Raw genomic sequence first — 15,497 nt, 5'->3', positions numbered from 1 at the left:
CAACCCGGACCCGGGCCCATCCAGACCCCAAACCGGCCTCGGGCCTAACCCGGCCCCTGATCCAACCCGGACCGCAACCCGGACCCGGACCCGGACCGGGACCCGAACCCGACCGTGCCGAGCCGGCCCAGCCCAAACCCCTCCCAACCCGGACCCCAACCCCGCCCCGGGCCCAACCCCATTCTCCGCCGAGCCCTCCCCCTCCAACCTCTTGGTTCGCCCCTACGCTGCCCCAGTCACCTATCGCCTCGGACCAAATCCCCTGTGCCCGGACGTCCTGATCCCGAGTCCCGGGACTTGGGCTCGGATGGCAGCCCCAGCCCGATGTCCCCCGCAGAGAACACAGGACCCCTGGGACGCTTCACGTGCGCGCTCGCCTCTCTGTCCCGCCCTCTCCATTTGTATGTTTCCTATTTGGGGGCAAGAAGGGAGCATCACCCACAAAAAAGCCACTGAGCACCCCTTCTCCGTCCCCGCGGAGGGGACGCCGAGCCCCCCAGGTCTGGAGATGGACGGGCGGGCACCGGGCTGGAACCGCCCCGGGCAGCCCCTAGGTGCAGTGTGCTCCGGGGCCCCTCGCGCCCCCACCTCCGCCTGCCACCTTCGGGGCGCGGAGCGGCCGCGGGTCCCCGGGTGCCCGGCGCTGTCCCTGGGGCATCGGAGTTGCTGGCTGGACGCTCGTGGACACGGCTGTCCTTTACGGACCTGAGCCAGCGGGACAGAGCTCGGACTCAGAGAGGCGAGACTGTGTTAGTGTTTAATGAATTGACGTAGGAAGCTGCTCCGCGTTTCCCGCGCGCAGCCGGGGCACAGAGGCCGCGCCGTCCGCGGCGGCCCCGCGCTTGGTCCCCGCCCGCCGGATGTTGACGGCGTCACCTAGCAACGGGCGATGGCGGAGCCGGGTGACCAGGACGGCGGGTAAGCGGGGCGGGGGTCGCGGGCATCCAAGAGGCCCCCGCGCCTCGGCCCGGTCCGTCCCCGCCCTCCCGGCCCTTCCCACCTCCCCGGCCACCCCCACCCCTGCGCGCCCTTCCTCGTCTCCGTCCCTTTGTCAGCGCCGGGCCTCTCCCTCTCTCCCCGCGCTCGGGCCGCTGGACTCCCGAAACCCCGCTCGCTCGGCCCGCAGTAACCATGGCAACCACGATGCCCGGCGGTGCCTGCGGAGAGCTCCGGTCCTTGTAGACCAGCAGGAAGCGCGGGGGCTGGGGGCTGCGCGGGGTCTCTCGGAGTGCGGAGGATCCCCGGGGGGCTTCCTGACCGCGGGGACCCCAACCTCCCCTGCCACCGCCAGGCCTCCAGGAGGCGGGGGCAGGGCCGGGGACAGAAACTCTTTTGAGGAATTGGACCTTTTACCTTAGACGTTTCCGCGGTGTTTCCCTTTTTTTAAAATAGAGTTTTGTATATACTGACATGGAAAGAGGTCCAGGTTACCTTAAACGAAAACACGAAATGGGAAACAGTATGTAGAGGGTGGCCTCTAATTGTGTGTGTGTTTAAATGTGTAGAAAAATATTTGCAAGAAGATACCCTTAAGTCTCTTTTACTACTAGTGGTTATCTTGAGAACGGGAGGGAAAGTCAGGGAGGATTTTCAATTGTCACACATTTCTGTATCACTTTGACTTTAAAAAAAAAAAGAAAGAAAGAAAGAAAGAAAGAAAAGAAAAAGGAAAGCTTGTATTTTTAATTAGAAAAAACTAATTGTAAGAATGTAAATCATGATATTCTTGTACTTCTGTATCCCTTTTGTGCCACTTTCTCTTACACTGTGTTTCTGTGCCCCATTGGGCTGCGGAAAGTATGTTTAAGTATATTTCAGGTTACTTTTCTGCTACAATGTTACCGATGCTGTTCTCTGAATGTTTCCATCATTTCATTCATTCATGGAACAACTCTTGTGTGGCCGGAGCTCCCTCCACATGACAAGCATGACCTAGTGCTGGGGTTGGTGACAAACAGCCAGCAGCCCAGAGGGGAGGCAGATAATCAACAAGTCCATAATAGTATAGACAGACACCGGGAGATAATCAATGCCCAGGGAAAGAACACTGTTCTTTGAAACTGTTAAACTGTATTTCTGCCCCTAGGTCTCCGCAGGAAATCGAGTCAGGCCTTGAAGGCGAGGAGGCCGGGAATCATGAAAGCGACAGGGTAAAGTTCCCCGTGGGGTAGGCTGTGCTGGGCTTGTCTTTACTGGGGGTTAAGGAGCTAAGAGCTGCTCAAGAAAACTGCGCCCTGATCCTGTACCCGGCCCAAAGCAGACTCAGTCCCTTGGCAGAGAAACTCGTTTTCCTCTCCCCGTTCTTAAGTGCTGGCGGCTGGCTGGGTTGACCCGCGTTCCCTACTCAGATCACCTGCGGGTTTCAGAACCTGAGTTCCGCAAGGAAGGGTGCAGAACCTTACAAACCCTGTAAAGAACAGACGGAACGCGGAGCAGACTCTCCCGGGGACACGGACGTGTGCGGATGCCAGGTCCCCACCAGTGTGATTGCGCAGTTACGAACAGAACTTCACGGGAGCCTTTGACTGTGTTTCCTGGTTTTTCTTTTTCCTGCCACAAATCTCCAGGTGTCACCCACCGGGAAGACCAGTGACCAAAACACTGATGAGGCTGCTAGTGCCACCGAGCTCTCTGAGGAGGAAATCACGGCCCCTGGGGAAGTCACAAGTGAAGGAGAAATCGAAACTGAGGGGGAAATGGAAGCTGAGGGGGGAGGGGAAGCTGAGGGGGGAGGGGAAGCTGAGGGGGAAGCGGAAGCTGAAGAAGTGGAAATTGATGGCGAAGGAGAAAGGGAAGAGGAATTCGAATTTGAAGGGGATGAAGTCGAATATGAATTTGAAGGGGAATTTGAATCTGAAGGGGAATTCGAGTCTGACATGGAAGCCCCATCCCCTGAAGGGAGAGTCAGTTCCTTAGATCTGGCTCCTTCAGAAGAGGGTGCTGCCGAAGTGCCCCAAGAGGAAACAGGCCTGAGCTCGTGGCACGAACACGCAAGCGGGGAAGGTGTTCCCGAAGACAGAGAAGCCGCCCGCCCCTCGGAATCCAGAGACTGGAGGGACATCTCCACGCAGCCATCCCGGCAGGTAGTAGACTCCTCCGAGCCAGTAGGCCAGGATGCTTCCGGAGCCCAGGCCAGCAAACCGGTGAGTGACCCTGAGGTTGATTTTATGAAAGTGTTTGATCATCTTTGTGGTTTGTCATCCTGTAGTGTTATGTACTGTTTTAACATAAAAGGCACATCATAGAAACAAATTGCAATCCCTATTAGAAATTTCTCAGCAAACTTAGGGTCTCGGGACCCACTTTTGAATGCCAAGAGTTTCTGGACCTTTCTTTGGTGTCCCCCAGACCCAAGGTCGGAAACATTTTGTGTCAGGGCAACCAGGCTTCTGGTCCCCAGAGCACCACCGTGCAGTGAAACTTTCCATGGTGATGGAAATGCTCGGCATCTGTCCAACATGGTAGCCCCCAGTGCCAAGGGGCTACAGAGCACTGGAAATGTGGCCTGGGAGAAGGAGGAACTAAATTTTTAATGGGGATTGTAATCAATTTTAATTTATATAACCACCTGTTGCTGGTCGTTTCCATATGGGACGATGCAATTCTGGGTAATCGTGATTATGATGACAGGAGGTATGATCTTATAATATTCCTTTTTAAATTATTTTTAAATAAGCATGGGCTTATAGAACAGTTGAAGTGTGATTGAAAGACCTGTTTTATTTTTTTAAGCCTTGGATAATAAGTTATGCTTCCAGGAATGCTTCCCACAACCAACCAAAATATCACTATTAAAATCAGGAAATTTCACTACATTACCGAATAACCCTCAGGCCTCATTCACCAAGGGTCCTTTTATGGCAGACTTACAGTTCCGAATCCATGTTGCCTTTAGCGGTCCCATCTCTTAGGTCATGATCTTTCCTTGACTTCAGTGACCTTGGCACTTCGAAAGGTCACCAGCCAGCCATCTTGAAGGTGGTTCTCAGGTTGGATTTGCCTGGTTTTCCTCTTGATGCGATCTGGGTTATCTTCCCTTGGGATCATATGATCATTGGGTCCCAGAGGGAGGCTGGTTCTCCTTCTTATGTCCTATGAAGTGGTGTGCTGAATGTTTTGTCCCATTACCAATGAGGCTGTTGAACCCTTGGGTGAGAAGAGCCGACCTTCTCCACTGGGAAGTCGCCCTTCACCCACAGGAAGAAGGTGCTCTCTTGGTTTAAGGTAGGAGAGGTGAGTGTTTCAAAGGAAGGGAAAAAATCACAACAAACCACCACCATATTGCTAGGAGTTTGTCTTCCTCTCAGCACGTGTTTAGGCTCATCTTGGGTCAGATTTATCCCTGACTATTTTGCACTTTTGATGCCGTTGGAAATGGCTTCCATTTGTTGGCCACTGTCTTGTACAGAGTGCCATGCTCTATGTAGAAACAGAACTAATTTTGTATATTGGTCTTATATTCAGCAACACTGCTAGACACCCTTGTTAGTGCTGGTAGCTTTTTTTTTTTTTTTTTTTTTTTTTTTTTTTTTTTGTAGAATCGTAGGGTTTTTCACAAAGATCATCATGGTCTCTGTGAATAAATGGGGTTCAACTTCTTCCTCTCCAATCTGGATGCCCTTCATATCTTTTTCTTGCCTTCTTCTCTCTGGCCAGAACTTCTAGTCCAACACTGAGTAGAAATCATCCCCAGTACGGCCAGTGAGAGCCTGTCTAAATTGGCCTTTGTGTCCTTCTGACAGCTGGAGTCATTCTTTGTTTTAACCGCTGTCGTCCTTGGAACGTTTTCTCGTTCTTGGCACAGACCACCGGCCCTAGAATCAGACGCTTCTCCAGAAGCCTGGTTTCTTTTCATGGAAAATAAAATTTAGAAGTCATGATTTGAGTAGGTAGGTGATCTCACCGCCACTAGTCAGCGTCCCCAGACTCTCTCACTATCATCTACGCCACACACACACACACACGCACACACACACCACACCACACACATCTCACGCCAACCCCACTCAACACAGCTCACCGCTGAGTGGGTTCCTCTCCGCGTCCTCCCCTTCCATATTTCCAGGTCCTTTTTCCAGCAATGAGAAGGCTACTCCCGTTCTCCCCGACGCACTTAGTAACTTGCTCAGTCCCCGGATGGAACCTCCGCTGCATTTGTCCGCCCGCGAGTGGACGCTCCTCACCACGCCTGAGCCCAGACACCCCCACACTGGGCTGCCCTGGTCCCTGTTGGGCCAACCCCACCCAGGCCAGCCCCAAAATATTTGGGGCTCTGACTCTGTGCCAGGCTGTCCTCGGTGGGGACTCTTGTCATCAGGCCCAGGCCTGTCACCTGTGAGGTAATGACGTCACCCAGGGATGGCCTCTGAGTCCCGGCCTCCTCACCCCACATTAGGCCAGCCCCCGCCTCCCATGCTGGCTGCAGGTTTGAGTTGTTCCGGAAGGAAAGCAAGGAGTCGGGTTACATTCCTCCATCTTTGACTCTGGTCTGGACGTGCCTTTGCCCCTGACATTCCTGCCCAGGGACACCAACAACAACCCTCTGGGGAGGACACTGACCACCCCCGTGTCCAGACGAGGACTCGGGTAGACGGATTCCCTGCCCAGAGTCACACAGCTGTGACGGTTGCTCTTTCTCCAAACCCACCATCCGGAACCACAAAGCCACGATCCACCCCACATGGTGAGCCCAAAGAGTAACATGATCTAACGACCTCTAATTAAGCTCCAATAACGGTGGTCTTCACCTGTTCAGTGGTCTTCACCTCCACGTCAGAGGGAGAGGGAGAAGCAGACTCACCACAGAGCAGGAGCCCGATGCAGGGCTGCATCCCAGGACCCCAGGACCAGGACCTGTGCCAGCGGCAGATGCTTCATCAACCGAGTTGTACTGCTTCAGCAGTGATGTTGATGTTTGAACGCTACAAAAGATCAAAATCAAATAACTTTTCGGTCCTGATTAAGGCCTCGTTGATTTAGGTTTGGTTGTTCTTGTTCTAGGAAAAGACCAGTGACGGGCTGGAGCAGGAAGTGTTTCCTCTGGGGGCGCGACACCGCCTCCGACTGAGCCAGGGAAGCAGCATCACGTCCTCGGACTCGGAGGAGCTGCTCGTGAGCACAGAGGAGCCCCGCCTGCAGGAGCCAGGTACCGCACCGGGGGCGGTCCTGCCCACGGGATGAGCCTCTTCCTTCCCCGTCATCGTCTGCTACCTCGTTTCCCATTCGGCTGCGAGCTGAAAGATACAACTGTCGTTAACAGATAGGGATCATGTTTACGGAGCATTTGTTCTGTCTCCTCTCGCTTAACCCTTACAGTAGCCCAATGAGGGAGGAACCGTTCTCCTATTTTACAAAGACCCTAAGAGTCGTTTAGTGACCTACCCAAGTACACAGCAGAACCAGACCTTGACTGAGAGAACCGATGGCATCCCAGACCACAGCCCCCTACGCCATCCCTTCCCGCCTCCCGGTCTCACAGAGGGGCTCAGCATCAACACCCCTAAGCCTGTGTGTTTGCTGAGTCTCCAAGGTCTCACGGCACACCCCATCCCATATCCCCGTGTTGTGAACGTGGGAAAATAGACCAGGATGTTTCTTATTCCTCATGATACAAGAGCATGGATGGTCCAACCAATAAAGCTTCCCACCACTCACAGGGACGTGAGGACAGTGCACACCCGAACGAGTTAAAAACAGAACAGGATCGGGGCGCCCGGGTCGCTCAGTTAGTTAAGCGACTGCCTTCAGCTCAGGTCATGATCCTGAAGTCCTCAGATCGAGTCCCACATCGGGCTCCCTGCTCCAAGGGAGTCTGTTTCTCCCCTCTCTCATGCTCTCTCTCCCTCAGGTAAATAAATAAAATCTTTAGTTAAAAAATAAATAAATAAAATAGAACAGGATCTCTCCAGCTCCCGCGGATCGGAAAGCTGGAACTAGAGCCTTACTGATACTTCTTTTCAATCTCATCAACTGTTTCCCATTAAAGAAATAAAATCAGTGTAGCCCATCAGTAAGAAGCCACCTTCCTCTTCACTATTTGTGTCTAAAAAGTATCTACAAAACAGATTTCCTTCTTGGAATATAGTAAAGGCCATATGCATCACCTTTGAAATGCAACCCTTTCTATGGAACATGTTAAACCAACGACTAGAAGATTCAGAATGGAAGACGCTGTAAGCCCTGAGCCCTAACCCATGTGATGTCTTGTCTTTTTCTTTTCTGTGGTGTTGCCTGAGGTTGGAAACCGGCGTCCCCGGACAGCACCAGCAGAGTGGCCTCATTAGCCACTGCATTAACGCCTCAGTAGTGCTCGCTGTGCCCCCAGGTGTCCCCCCAGAGGCGCCCAGTGCACAGCCCCAGAGAGGGGCCGTCCCCGCCTTCCTGGACCGGATCCAGCGGCTGAGCACCGGCGAAGAGGGGACCCTGGAGAGAACAGAGTCGGAGGGCAGTGACGAGGCAGAGGAAGACGGACAGCAGCTGGTGGTTCTGGACCCCGACCACGTAAGCACGTGCTCCCCACCCTGCTCGTGCCCTGACATGGAGCGCGACCAGAGATGCCCCCCAACCCGCTGTCCCCGCGCCCCAAGCCCAGCCCCCTGCCCCGCGCCGCCCTCACCCACTGGGCAAAACCGCTCTGTGAACTGCCTCCTCCTTTCCATTCATTCGCCCAGAATCAGCAGTCCTCGGCGTTGGCACTGCTGACATGGGGACCTGGTCACTCTCTGGGGTCGGGCTGTCCTGCGCAGGACCCCTGGCTCCACCCACCAGATGCCAGGAGCGCCCCTGCACCTTAGCCGTGAGGTCAAATATGTCTGCAGACATCCGGGAGGCTGGGTGGGGGGCGCAGTCACCCCTATTCCAAGCCCCTGCTTGGGGCGCACCCCCCAGCTTGTGAGGTCTCGTGCCCCCCCCCCCCCCCCCCAGCTCCGGAAAGCCGGGAAGGCAAATCCTGATGGGCTGAGCCCTTTTGGAAAGCCCGGTGCTCCCGGTGGGAACGATGGGCCGTTGCTCGGAGCTCCGACCGTGCTCGCCTCACCCTCTCACCCGGGGAGCAACCAGGACCACCGCCGCCGCTCACTCTGCCATGCCAAAACGTGCACTCAGGCCTTCAGCACCTGGCACGGGACCTCGGGGCCCTTAGTCTAGAGCTGCCGGCGCGGGCAGAAGTGGGGCGCCCCCAGTCCAGAACTCCTCTGCACCCCCGGGAGAGCTCTGGCGGCTTAGGCCTGGGCGGGCGGGTCACCAGGCTCGCTTCTCTGCCGTTCCAGCCCCTGATGGTGAGGTTCCAGGCCGCGCTGAAGAACCATCTCAACCGCCAGATAGAGAGTCTGAAGCTGGAGCTCCAGGAGCTGGTGCGTAGCGCCCCTCCGGCCTCCCGCGCGGCTGTGCGCCTCCCTCCTGTGACCCGGTTCTCTCCCCGCCGCAGAGCGTGGCCACCAAGCAAAGCCGAATGCAGCGGCAAGAGCTGGGCATGGAGCTCTACGGGGTCCAGCAGCACCTGGCCCGGCTGCAGATGCAGCTGGAGAGGAGCCACGACCTGCACTCGACGGCGGCCTGCGCCCGGCGGCGGAGGGAGGAGGAGCTGCGGAGCGCGCGCCTGCTCTACGCCAGGACCTGCGAGGCCGCTGACAACGAGCGCAAAAAGCGTAAGGCTGGGGGTCCCGCGCAGACCCGCGTCCCCGGGTGCCCTCTCCAGCTGCCCGGATCACGCCCCCCCGGGGAGCTCATCCCCGAAAGGCATCCCTGCGTGTCGCCTCGGAGCATCCAGCAAACACGGCGTGGTCCCCTCCTCTCACCTCGGTGAGCTCCCAGCCCTTCAGGGAGAGGCGGCAGAGACGTCTCGAAAGGCACCTGATGGGCCAAGCAGCTCGGAAAGCGGACGGAGACAAAAGGGGCAGAGGCTGGCAGGCGGCGGGGCGTGGGCAGGGTTTAAATAAGTGGAACACAGGAGTGAGGCCAACCCCAAGCACAGCGTCTTACCCAAGCCAGCCCGTGGCCCAGGGGATGGCGGCAGCCCGGTGGCAGCGGTGGTCCGCTGTGTGGCCGGTGCCGGCAAGACCTGGAGGCTTGGGACCAGATGAGGCAATAGGGCTCTTCCTCATCAAACACCCCCACCCCTGCACGGGCCGGGCTCTCGGCCCCGTGAACCCCCATTTTGCTCACTTTGCTGTGAATATTTCAGTCTATGGGGCTTTTTGCTCCAAGTTGGTTTATCCGCTGCGTGTGGTTACCACAAAGGGGAAAACGACCTACACAGATCCGGGAGAAAACAGGACCACACGGACACCCCACGTGTGGCTGCAAAGAGGCATTTCGGACCCCGAGCAATGCAGAACTTTTTGGATTAACCGAGTCGGGCTGAGAGCTTCTTTATCAAGCACCCTCCCTCATGGGTACCAAATCAACAAAAAATACTGAGAAAAAAAGAACCCGACATTGGTGCAAAAGCAATAAAGAATCGCAGGCTCTGGCAGGAACAGAATTTAGACCAGCCTAAAGAGGACACGGCCCCCCACGTGGTCCACGTCAGCGCCCCTCCGTGGAGCCAGGCTTCTGGAGAGAGGCAGACATCTTCTTGCACTTTGTGTCCTTTCTGGAGGCCACCAGGGCACGGAAACAGATGCTGTCAACCAAACAAGATTCCAGAAACATCCCCTGCTCTCCCTTCCAAGTGCTAGGGACGTCGGTGCTGCCGCCACCTGGAAACATGGGGTTTTCCACGGGAGAACATCCACGACCGCACACCTCCCCTGCGAGGGAGTCCCTGAAACTTCCCGTCAAAACCTGAGTGCTCGGCAGCACCCCAGGTTCCAGGGGATGGGGCTGGACAGACAGAGTGGATGCGTCCACAGGCACAGGCCTGACACCGAAAAATGAGCGAGCGTGAGATTGTAGAGAACGTCGCAGCAGTAAAACGAGAGCGGACCGTTAGGAAAAAGGATGCCTGCAATTAAATAAAATACCCCTCCTCCAGAACCAACGAAGGCCACTAAACAGACAGAGGGATACTGCAGAAAACTGAACTTAAAAACCAAAAGGCCAGTTTGAGGAATTCTTCCCCGAATTCAGAGTGAAAACCCCAAGTGGCGGACGTTTTGAGAAGATGATACAGGACGTGGGTGTGAGGTCTGGGACCGCGGACACCCATCAGACGAGGTCCCAGGAGGTCAAGGGCACTCACGGGCGACCTCAGAGGAGAACATCCGCGCCAGCTCAGCAAAGGTGAGCCCTGGGATAGATACGCCCCCAGGGGCCCGACAGCTGGAAACCAGAATGAACACGCCTAGACACAGCTGCTGAGATTTTCAAACTCCAAAGCTAAAGGAAAAAATGCTATTGGCGTCCAGGCCGGACACAATCGTACTGCGGCAGGCAGAGAGCAACCCGCTGGCCCCGGCAGGAGCCCAGGGCGACTCAGTCACCAGGCCACACAGCTAGGCCCGCACCCTCTGTCCCCTGTGGAGCTGTCCTGCCAAGGGCCAGGATCTTGTGTTTCTTTCCTTGGTTTTGTTTTTATTTTTTGAAACCTTTCAGATTATTCTAATGTGCATCCGGGGCCGAGAATCACAGGTACAAACATACACGACAGGGTTGGTGGCACTGCTTGTATGAAGCCCTGCACTGCTTGTAACCCTCATTAACAAGACGGAAGATCAAACATCCCCCTCCAGAGGCTGAAAAGGAGCAAAGAAACCAAACGAAGCAGGAGGAGGGAGTTAACTAAGTAAAACAGCTGAAACTTGTGCAAAATAATGGAAGTAAGTTGGCCTGATAGATAAAAAATACTCCGTTTTTGAAATGACCAAGACGCCGATCAACTTGGGCAAACCGGGCGAGGAACAGACAGGCTGTCCGTCAAGGAGCAGCCCAGGGAGTGAAGACGATTCAGAGGGACTGTCGCTCTTCATTTCAAGACGGCCACTCTGGGGACTGGGTTCCTCATTGAAGAAACTGAAAACATCGTCAGACTTCGATTTCCCCAAAGCCACCGGCTTGTTGGTTACGGACGCGTCCCCCCTGCTACCCGAGACAAGAACAGACGCCCCCACGCTGCCCAACCCTCCAGGGCAGGGGGCGGGGGGCGGGAATCTGGGAAACTTCCCAGGCACGGGTTACAATGCTGAGTGCGGCCCTGGCTGTGGACGCCTCCAACACAGACGCGGCGGAGCCGTCCGACCCGCGAGGCAAGAAAATCCAAAATGAAATAGCAAACGGAGTTCGGCCCCATGTATTGAAAAAGAAGCACCTGGTTCTCAAGGAGGGTTTTCCTGTGGGATTCGGGGGTCATTTGAAACTAGGAAAGCCGCTAATTTAATGCATTTGATTAGTAAGTTATAGGAGCGGGGAAAACAGAGGATTTTCCAGGTGTAGGCTAACACGCGCCGTCGGTCCCGAACTAGAGTAGAAGGAAAGTTCCTTAGAGTGTTTCCGGAAATGAGCCCGAAAGCTGTCCTGGGAGGGAACCACCGGGAAGGGCCAGGCTAGGATCCGGAGGGAGAGGGGGAAGCTGCCAGCAGCCCGTGGGTCCAACCTCGCAGTCTCCAGCAGGCAAAGTAAATGAGGTGAGTATTTGGGACATGAAATTCTCATGCTCTACCTATCACGTGACCATTTACCTAGAAGATCCAAGATTACCAATTTAAAAAAAAAAAACAGTACTAGAAACAGTAAAGAAGGTAAAGTAGCTGAATGCCAGATCCAGCATTTTCTCCTATCCCAGTGATACCCAGTTAAGAACTAAACTGTTTTGTTTTTTTTTTTAAAACCCTCATTCATCAGGGTCATAACGACCATAAAATACTTAGGATAGATCTAACAAGAAGTGAGTGAGCCTTTCCAGAGAAGAACAGCCCAATTTTGCTAAAGGACATAAAACAGATTTAAATAAATAAATCTCCCATGTCAGTAGCAGGGAAGCCCCACGACACAGTCCCAGTCCGCACACCGTGAAGTGCCGTTCCCGCTAAAGCCCACGGCGGGGTATTTTGGGTGACCTTAGACTTATTGAACATAGTCATTAACTTACTCATTTTCAAGAAGAATCATCCCAAAGTCGAGAGCTCTGGGGTGGGCAGTCTCCCGCCTCCCCCTCCCCCCAGGTCCCGGGACCCTCAACCGAGCGCCCAGGCGATTGGTTCTCGTGCTTTCCTTTAAAGACGTTTTTGCGTCGTGTGCGAGAGGATTCCTGAGCAATACGTAAAATGCTCCCCAGCCTCCACAAATTGGTCCGAAAGTGTACTTGGGGGATTAAACGCACAAGGCTCCCCGAGAAAAAGTTGAAAAGGAGAGTTACCTGCAGGGAACGTGTCCTATCAGGTGTCCTATCAGGTGTCCTATCGGGTGTCAGGCCGCCAGAATGGCACCAAGGGGACAGAGCCGCCGGGGAGGAAGGTGGAGAGCAGAGGCTGCTGCGAAACTCGCGTGGGAATCCGGCCACGTCGGCAGGTTCGGTGAACGCACAGACGGTGTCTTTAAGCCACTGCGTGTCTTCTTGACCGTTTGGTCATCTGAAAACGCATACTTAGACCCTATTTCACACCATACAAAAAGCAAGGTCAGTCGCAGGACATGTTTCAGGAAGTCACGGGAGCATCGGAAGAACACGTAAGGTCGCCGGTGGGGCTGCTCTTGCTAATGTTTCGGGCTGGGCAGGTCTCCGGAAGCGTGACGTGACGGACGAGGCCAGAGAGGGGACTTGGACAGTTTTGCTTATGCAGAAACGTAAAACTTGTAAGAAGCATGACGAAGTTAAAGGACAAACAGGAGCTGGGAGCGAACCCCGTCTTCGCATCTGTGACAACCTCCAGGTGTTCCGGGTTACTCTTCCGTTGCCCGGAAACGAATTCCCACAGACGTCGGGGCCCCGCACAAGCTTGGGCCCCGACAAGCTGGGCTTGTTGCTGGACGGAAATCCACCATCTGGCTCTGAGTGGGGAGCGGACAGTGCTGTGCTGGTGAGGCCTGGCCCCCAGGACAGCTCTGGCACTCCTGGCCTGCACCACCACGAGGCCCTTTCAGTCCCGGGGCCGGGCAAGGGGCTCTGGTGGAGCTCAGCGCCCCCTTGGGCGGGTGTCCTCCCAGGATGCAGGACTACCTAGATGCCCAACATCTACGCAGTAAGAAATGTGCCGGAGTAACAGGAGGCCTCATGGCCTGCCTGGGTCTTAGCAGATCCTCAGACACGGGGAGGGCCTCTAAGACACGGGGGGCGCTGGAATGGTCGCTGACGATGGCTGGATGGGGGTTACCTATGCTTGCGTCTTTCCGACCAGACTGCGAGGCTGTGATGGCGAAGTCGGGGTCTCCGCGGTCTGGAAGCCGCAGGTTCCCAGGCAGGGAGGCTTCTGGAGCCCTGGGCACCGAAACGACTGAGCGCCGCCCCTCCCCCCACAGTGGCGGCTCTGCAGACAGAGCTGGACGGCCTGGCCCTGCACCTGTTCTACATGCAGAACATAGAGCAGGACGTGCGCGACGACATCCGCGTGATGCAGCAGGTGGTGAAGAAGTCGGAGGTGCAGCGGACGCGGGCGGAGGTGGAGAAGAAGCAGCAGGTGCTCTGCAACCTCCGCGCGGTGGCCATGTCCCCCACACTGCCCCCCCCCCCCCCCCCCCCCCCCCCCCCCTTTCCCAGGGGCCCCCCCCCCCCCCCGGCCTCTGGCGGGCGAGGGGCTCGAGGGCTGGGTGGGGCGTCCGGTGCGGCACGCAGGAACCGGTCCCCTTCGCAGGACCTGCACGTGGACCAGCTCACCAGCAGAGCACACCGGCTGGAGGAGCAGATCGCGCTGCTGGAGGCTCAGAGCTGCGCCCAGGCCGAGGACACACGGGTGCTCCGGAAGGCCGTGAGCGAGGTAGGAGCTGCCCCGCACCCCCCAAGGCCAGGGGATCGCCGGGCCCCACGCCCCACTCAGCCCATGGGCTCCCCGCATGTCTCCCGAAGCGGTCCAGCGTCCGGCTGCCCCACGGGGGGACGCGGAGGTTCCTCTTCTGCACAGCAGCTGGCAGCCCAGGAGGCCAGACACCTGGGTCTGCTTGTCGGCCAGATCCTCCCAGGAGAGGCCCCTGGTGTCCCAGGGAGGCTGAGCTGGGCTGCGGGCGCATGGCCAGAGGGGCCCTCAGGGCAGCTGAGGCCAACAGCGGCCGTGTCTTCCTATTTTGTTGGTCTGTGAGTCACCACCTGCGCGCTCATGTGCGGGAACGTGGAGGACACAAGCCGCTTTGATGGGGAGAAGAGAACACTTGCAGAAATGGACAGGCCCACGTGGGCCCACATGGGAAAGCGCCCGGGGCCCTCCAACCTGGGGATCTAGAAGAAAAGAGGCCATTTTTATTTTTTTTAATTTTTTAGAAGATTTTATTTATTTATTTGACAGAGAGAGACAGTGAGAGCGCGCAAGCAGGGAGGGGGAGAGGGAGCTCCATCCCAGGACGCTGGGATCATGACCTGAGCTGCAGGCAGACGCTTAACGACTGAGCCCCCCAGGCGCCCCAGGAGGCAGTTTCTAGTTAGTGAAGAGATTCTGAGGTGTTGTTTTTTTTTTTTTTAAGATTTTTATTTATTTATTTGACAGACAGAGATCACGAGTAGGCAGAGAGGCAGGCAGAGAGAGAGAGGAGGAAGCAGGCTCCCTGCCGAGAAGAGAGCCTGATGTGGGACTCGATCCCAGGACCCTGAGATCATGACCTGAGCCAAAGGCAGAGGCCTAAACCACTGAGCCACCCAGGCGCCCCGAGATTCTGAGGTTTGACGCGAAGCGTACATTTGGAGGACTGGGCAGGAGCTGTCAGGAAAAGGGAAGCTCGGGGGGGGGGGTTGCCGGGAACAGAGGGGTGTCCTGAGATGTGGGGCTTGTGCTGGGACCAGAAGAGTCCCAGAATCCCTGGGCTGGTAGGTCATCCTCAGGGTACCCCACTAAATGTCACCCATTCTGAAGCCTGGAGTCCCGGACGGACGGGCTGTGGAGCCCACGAGCAGAGCCTCGGAGGGAGCAAATGCTGCAGGAAACTGGAGTGCACTGTAAATCAGTGGAGAACACAGGAATCTTGCCCAACGGAGGAGGGACCTTTGGTTCATCATTTGGGGCAAAATTAAATCTTTTCCTCCTACCAGACACGAAAATGAATTCCAGATAGGATTAAGATTGTAAATGGAGAGGGGCACCTGGGTGGCTCAGTAGGTTAAAGCCTCTGCCTTCGGCTCAGGTCATGATCTCAGGGTCCTGGGATCGAGCCCCACATCAGGCTCTCTGCTCAGCGGGGAGCCTGCTTCCTCCTCGCTCTCTGCCTGCCTCTCTGCCTGCTTGTGATCTCTCTGTCAAATAAATAACATCTTAAAAAAAAAAAAAAAAAGAATGTAAATGGGGAACGTGTACTGGAAGAAAATACGAGAAAAAATATTCTTTAAATCCGGAGTTGCAGGGCCTTTGGAAGCCCAGCACGGAGAAGAGACCCTCTTAAAGGAACCCATGGGGAGGGTGAGGCAGGCCCACCATGGCGTCGGG

The 15,497-nt window shown here is 56.0% G+C and overlaps 1 protein-coding gene and 1 long non-coding RNA gene across 2 annotated transcripts in view; both read left to right on the top strand.

Moving 5' to 3' along the window:
• The first annotated feature begins 649 nt into the window (after positions 1-649).
• Positions 650-2,689, top strand: LOC132004348 (uncharacterized). The gene is made up of 3 exons (XR_009400496.1): positions 650-918; positions 2,087-2,150; positions 2,568-2,689. It is a non-coding gene; the product is annotated as an uncharacterized LOC132004348 (long non-coding RNA).
• Positions 2,690-2,696: 7 nt separating this feature from the next.
• The window catches only part of CCDC40 (coiled-coil domain containing 40), a 33,257-nt gene continuing 20,456 nt past the window's right edge, over positions 2,697-15,497 (top strand). The window contains exons 1-7 of the mRNA XM_059380158.1: positions 2,697-3,143; positions 6,001-6,145; positions 7,325-7,500; positions 8,268-8,351; positions 8,426-8,645; positions 13,393-13,550; positions 13,725-13,847. Of these exons, the coding sequence (XP_059236141.1) occupies positions 2,697-3,143; positions 6,001-6,145; positions 7,325-7,500; positions 8,268-8,351; positions 8,426-8,645; positions 13,393-13,550; positions 13,725-13,847 (1,353 nt within the window). The remainder of the gene's footprint in view (positions 3,144-6,000; positions 6,146-7,324; positions 7,501-8,267; positions 8,352-8,425; positions 8,646-13,392; positions 13,551-13,724; positions 13,848-15,497) is intronic.

Source organism: Mustela nigripes, chromosome 16, assembly GCF_022355385.1.
Source record: "Mustela nigripes isolate SB6536 chromosome 16, MUSNIG.SB6536, whole genome shotgun sequence".
Lineage (NCBI taxonomy): Eukaryota > Metazoa > Chordata > Mammalia > Carnivora > Mustelidae > Mustela > Mustela nigripes.
Note: the sequence above shows the minus strand (reverse complement) of the source record. Positions and strands in the feature narration are given on the sequence as shown.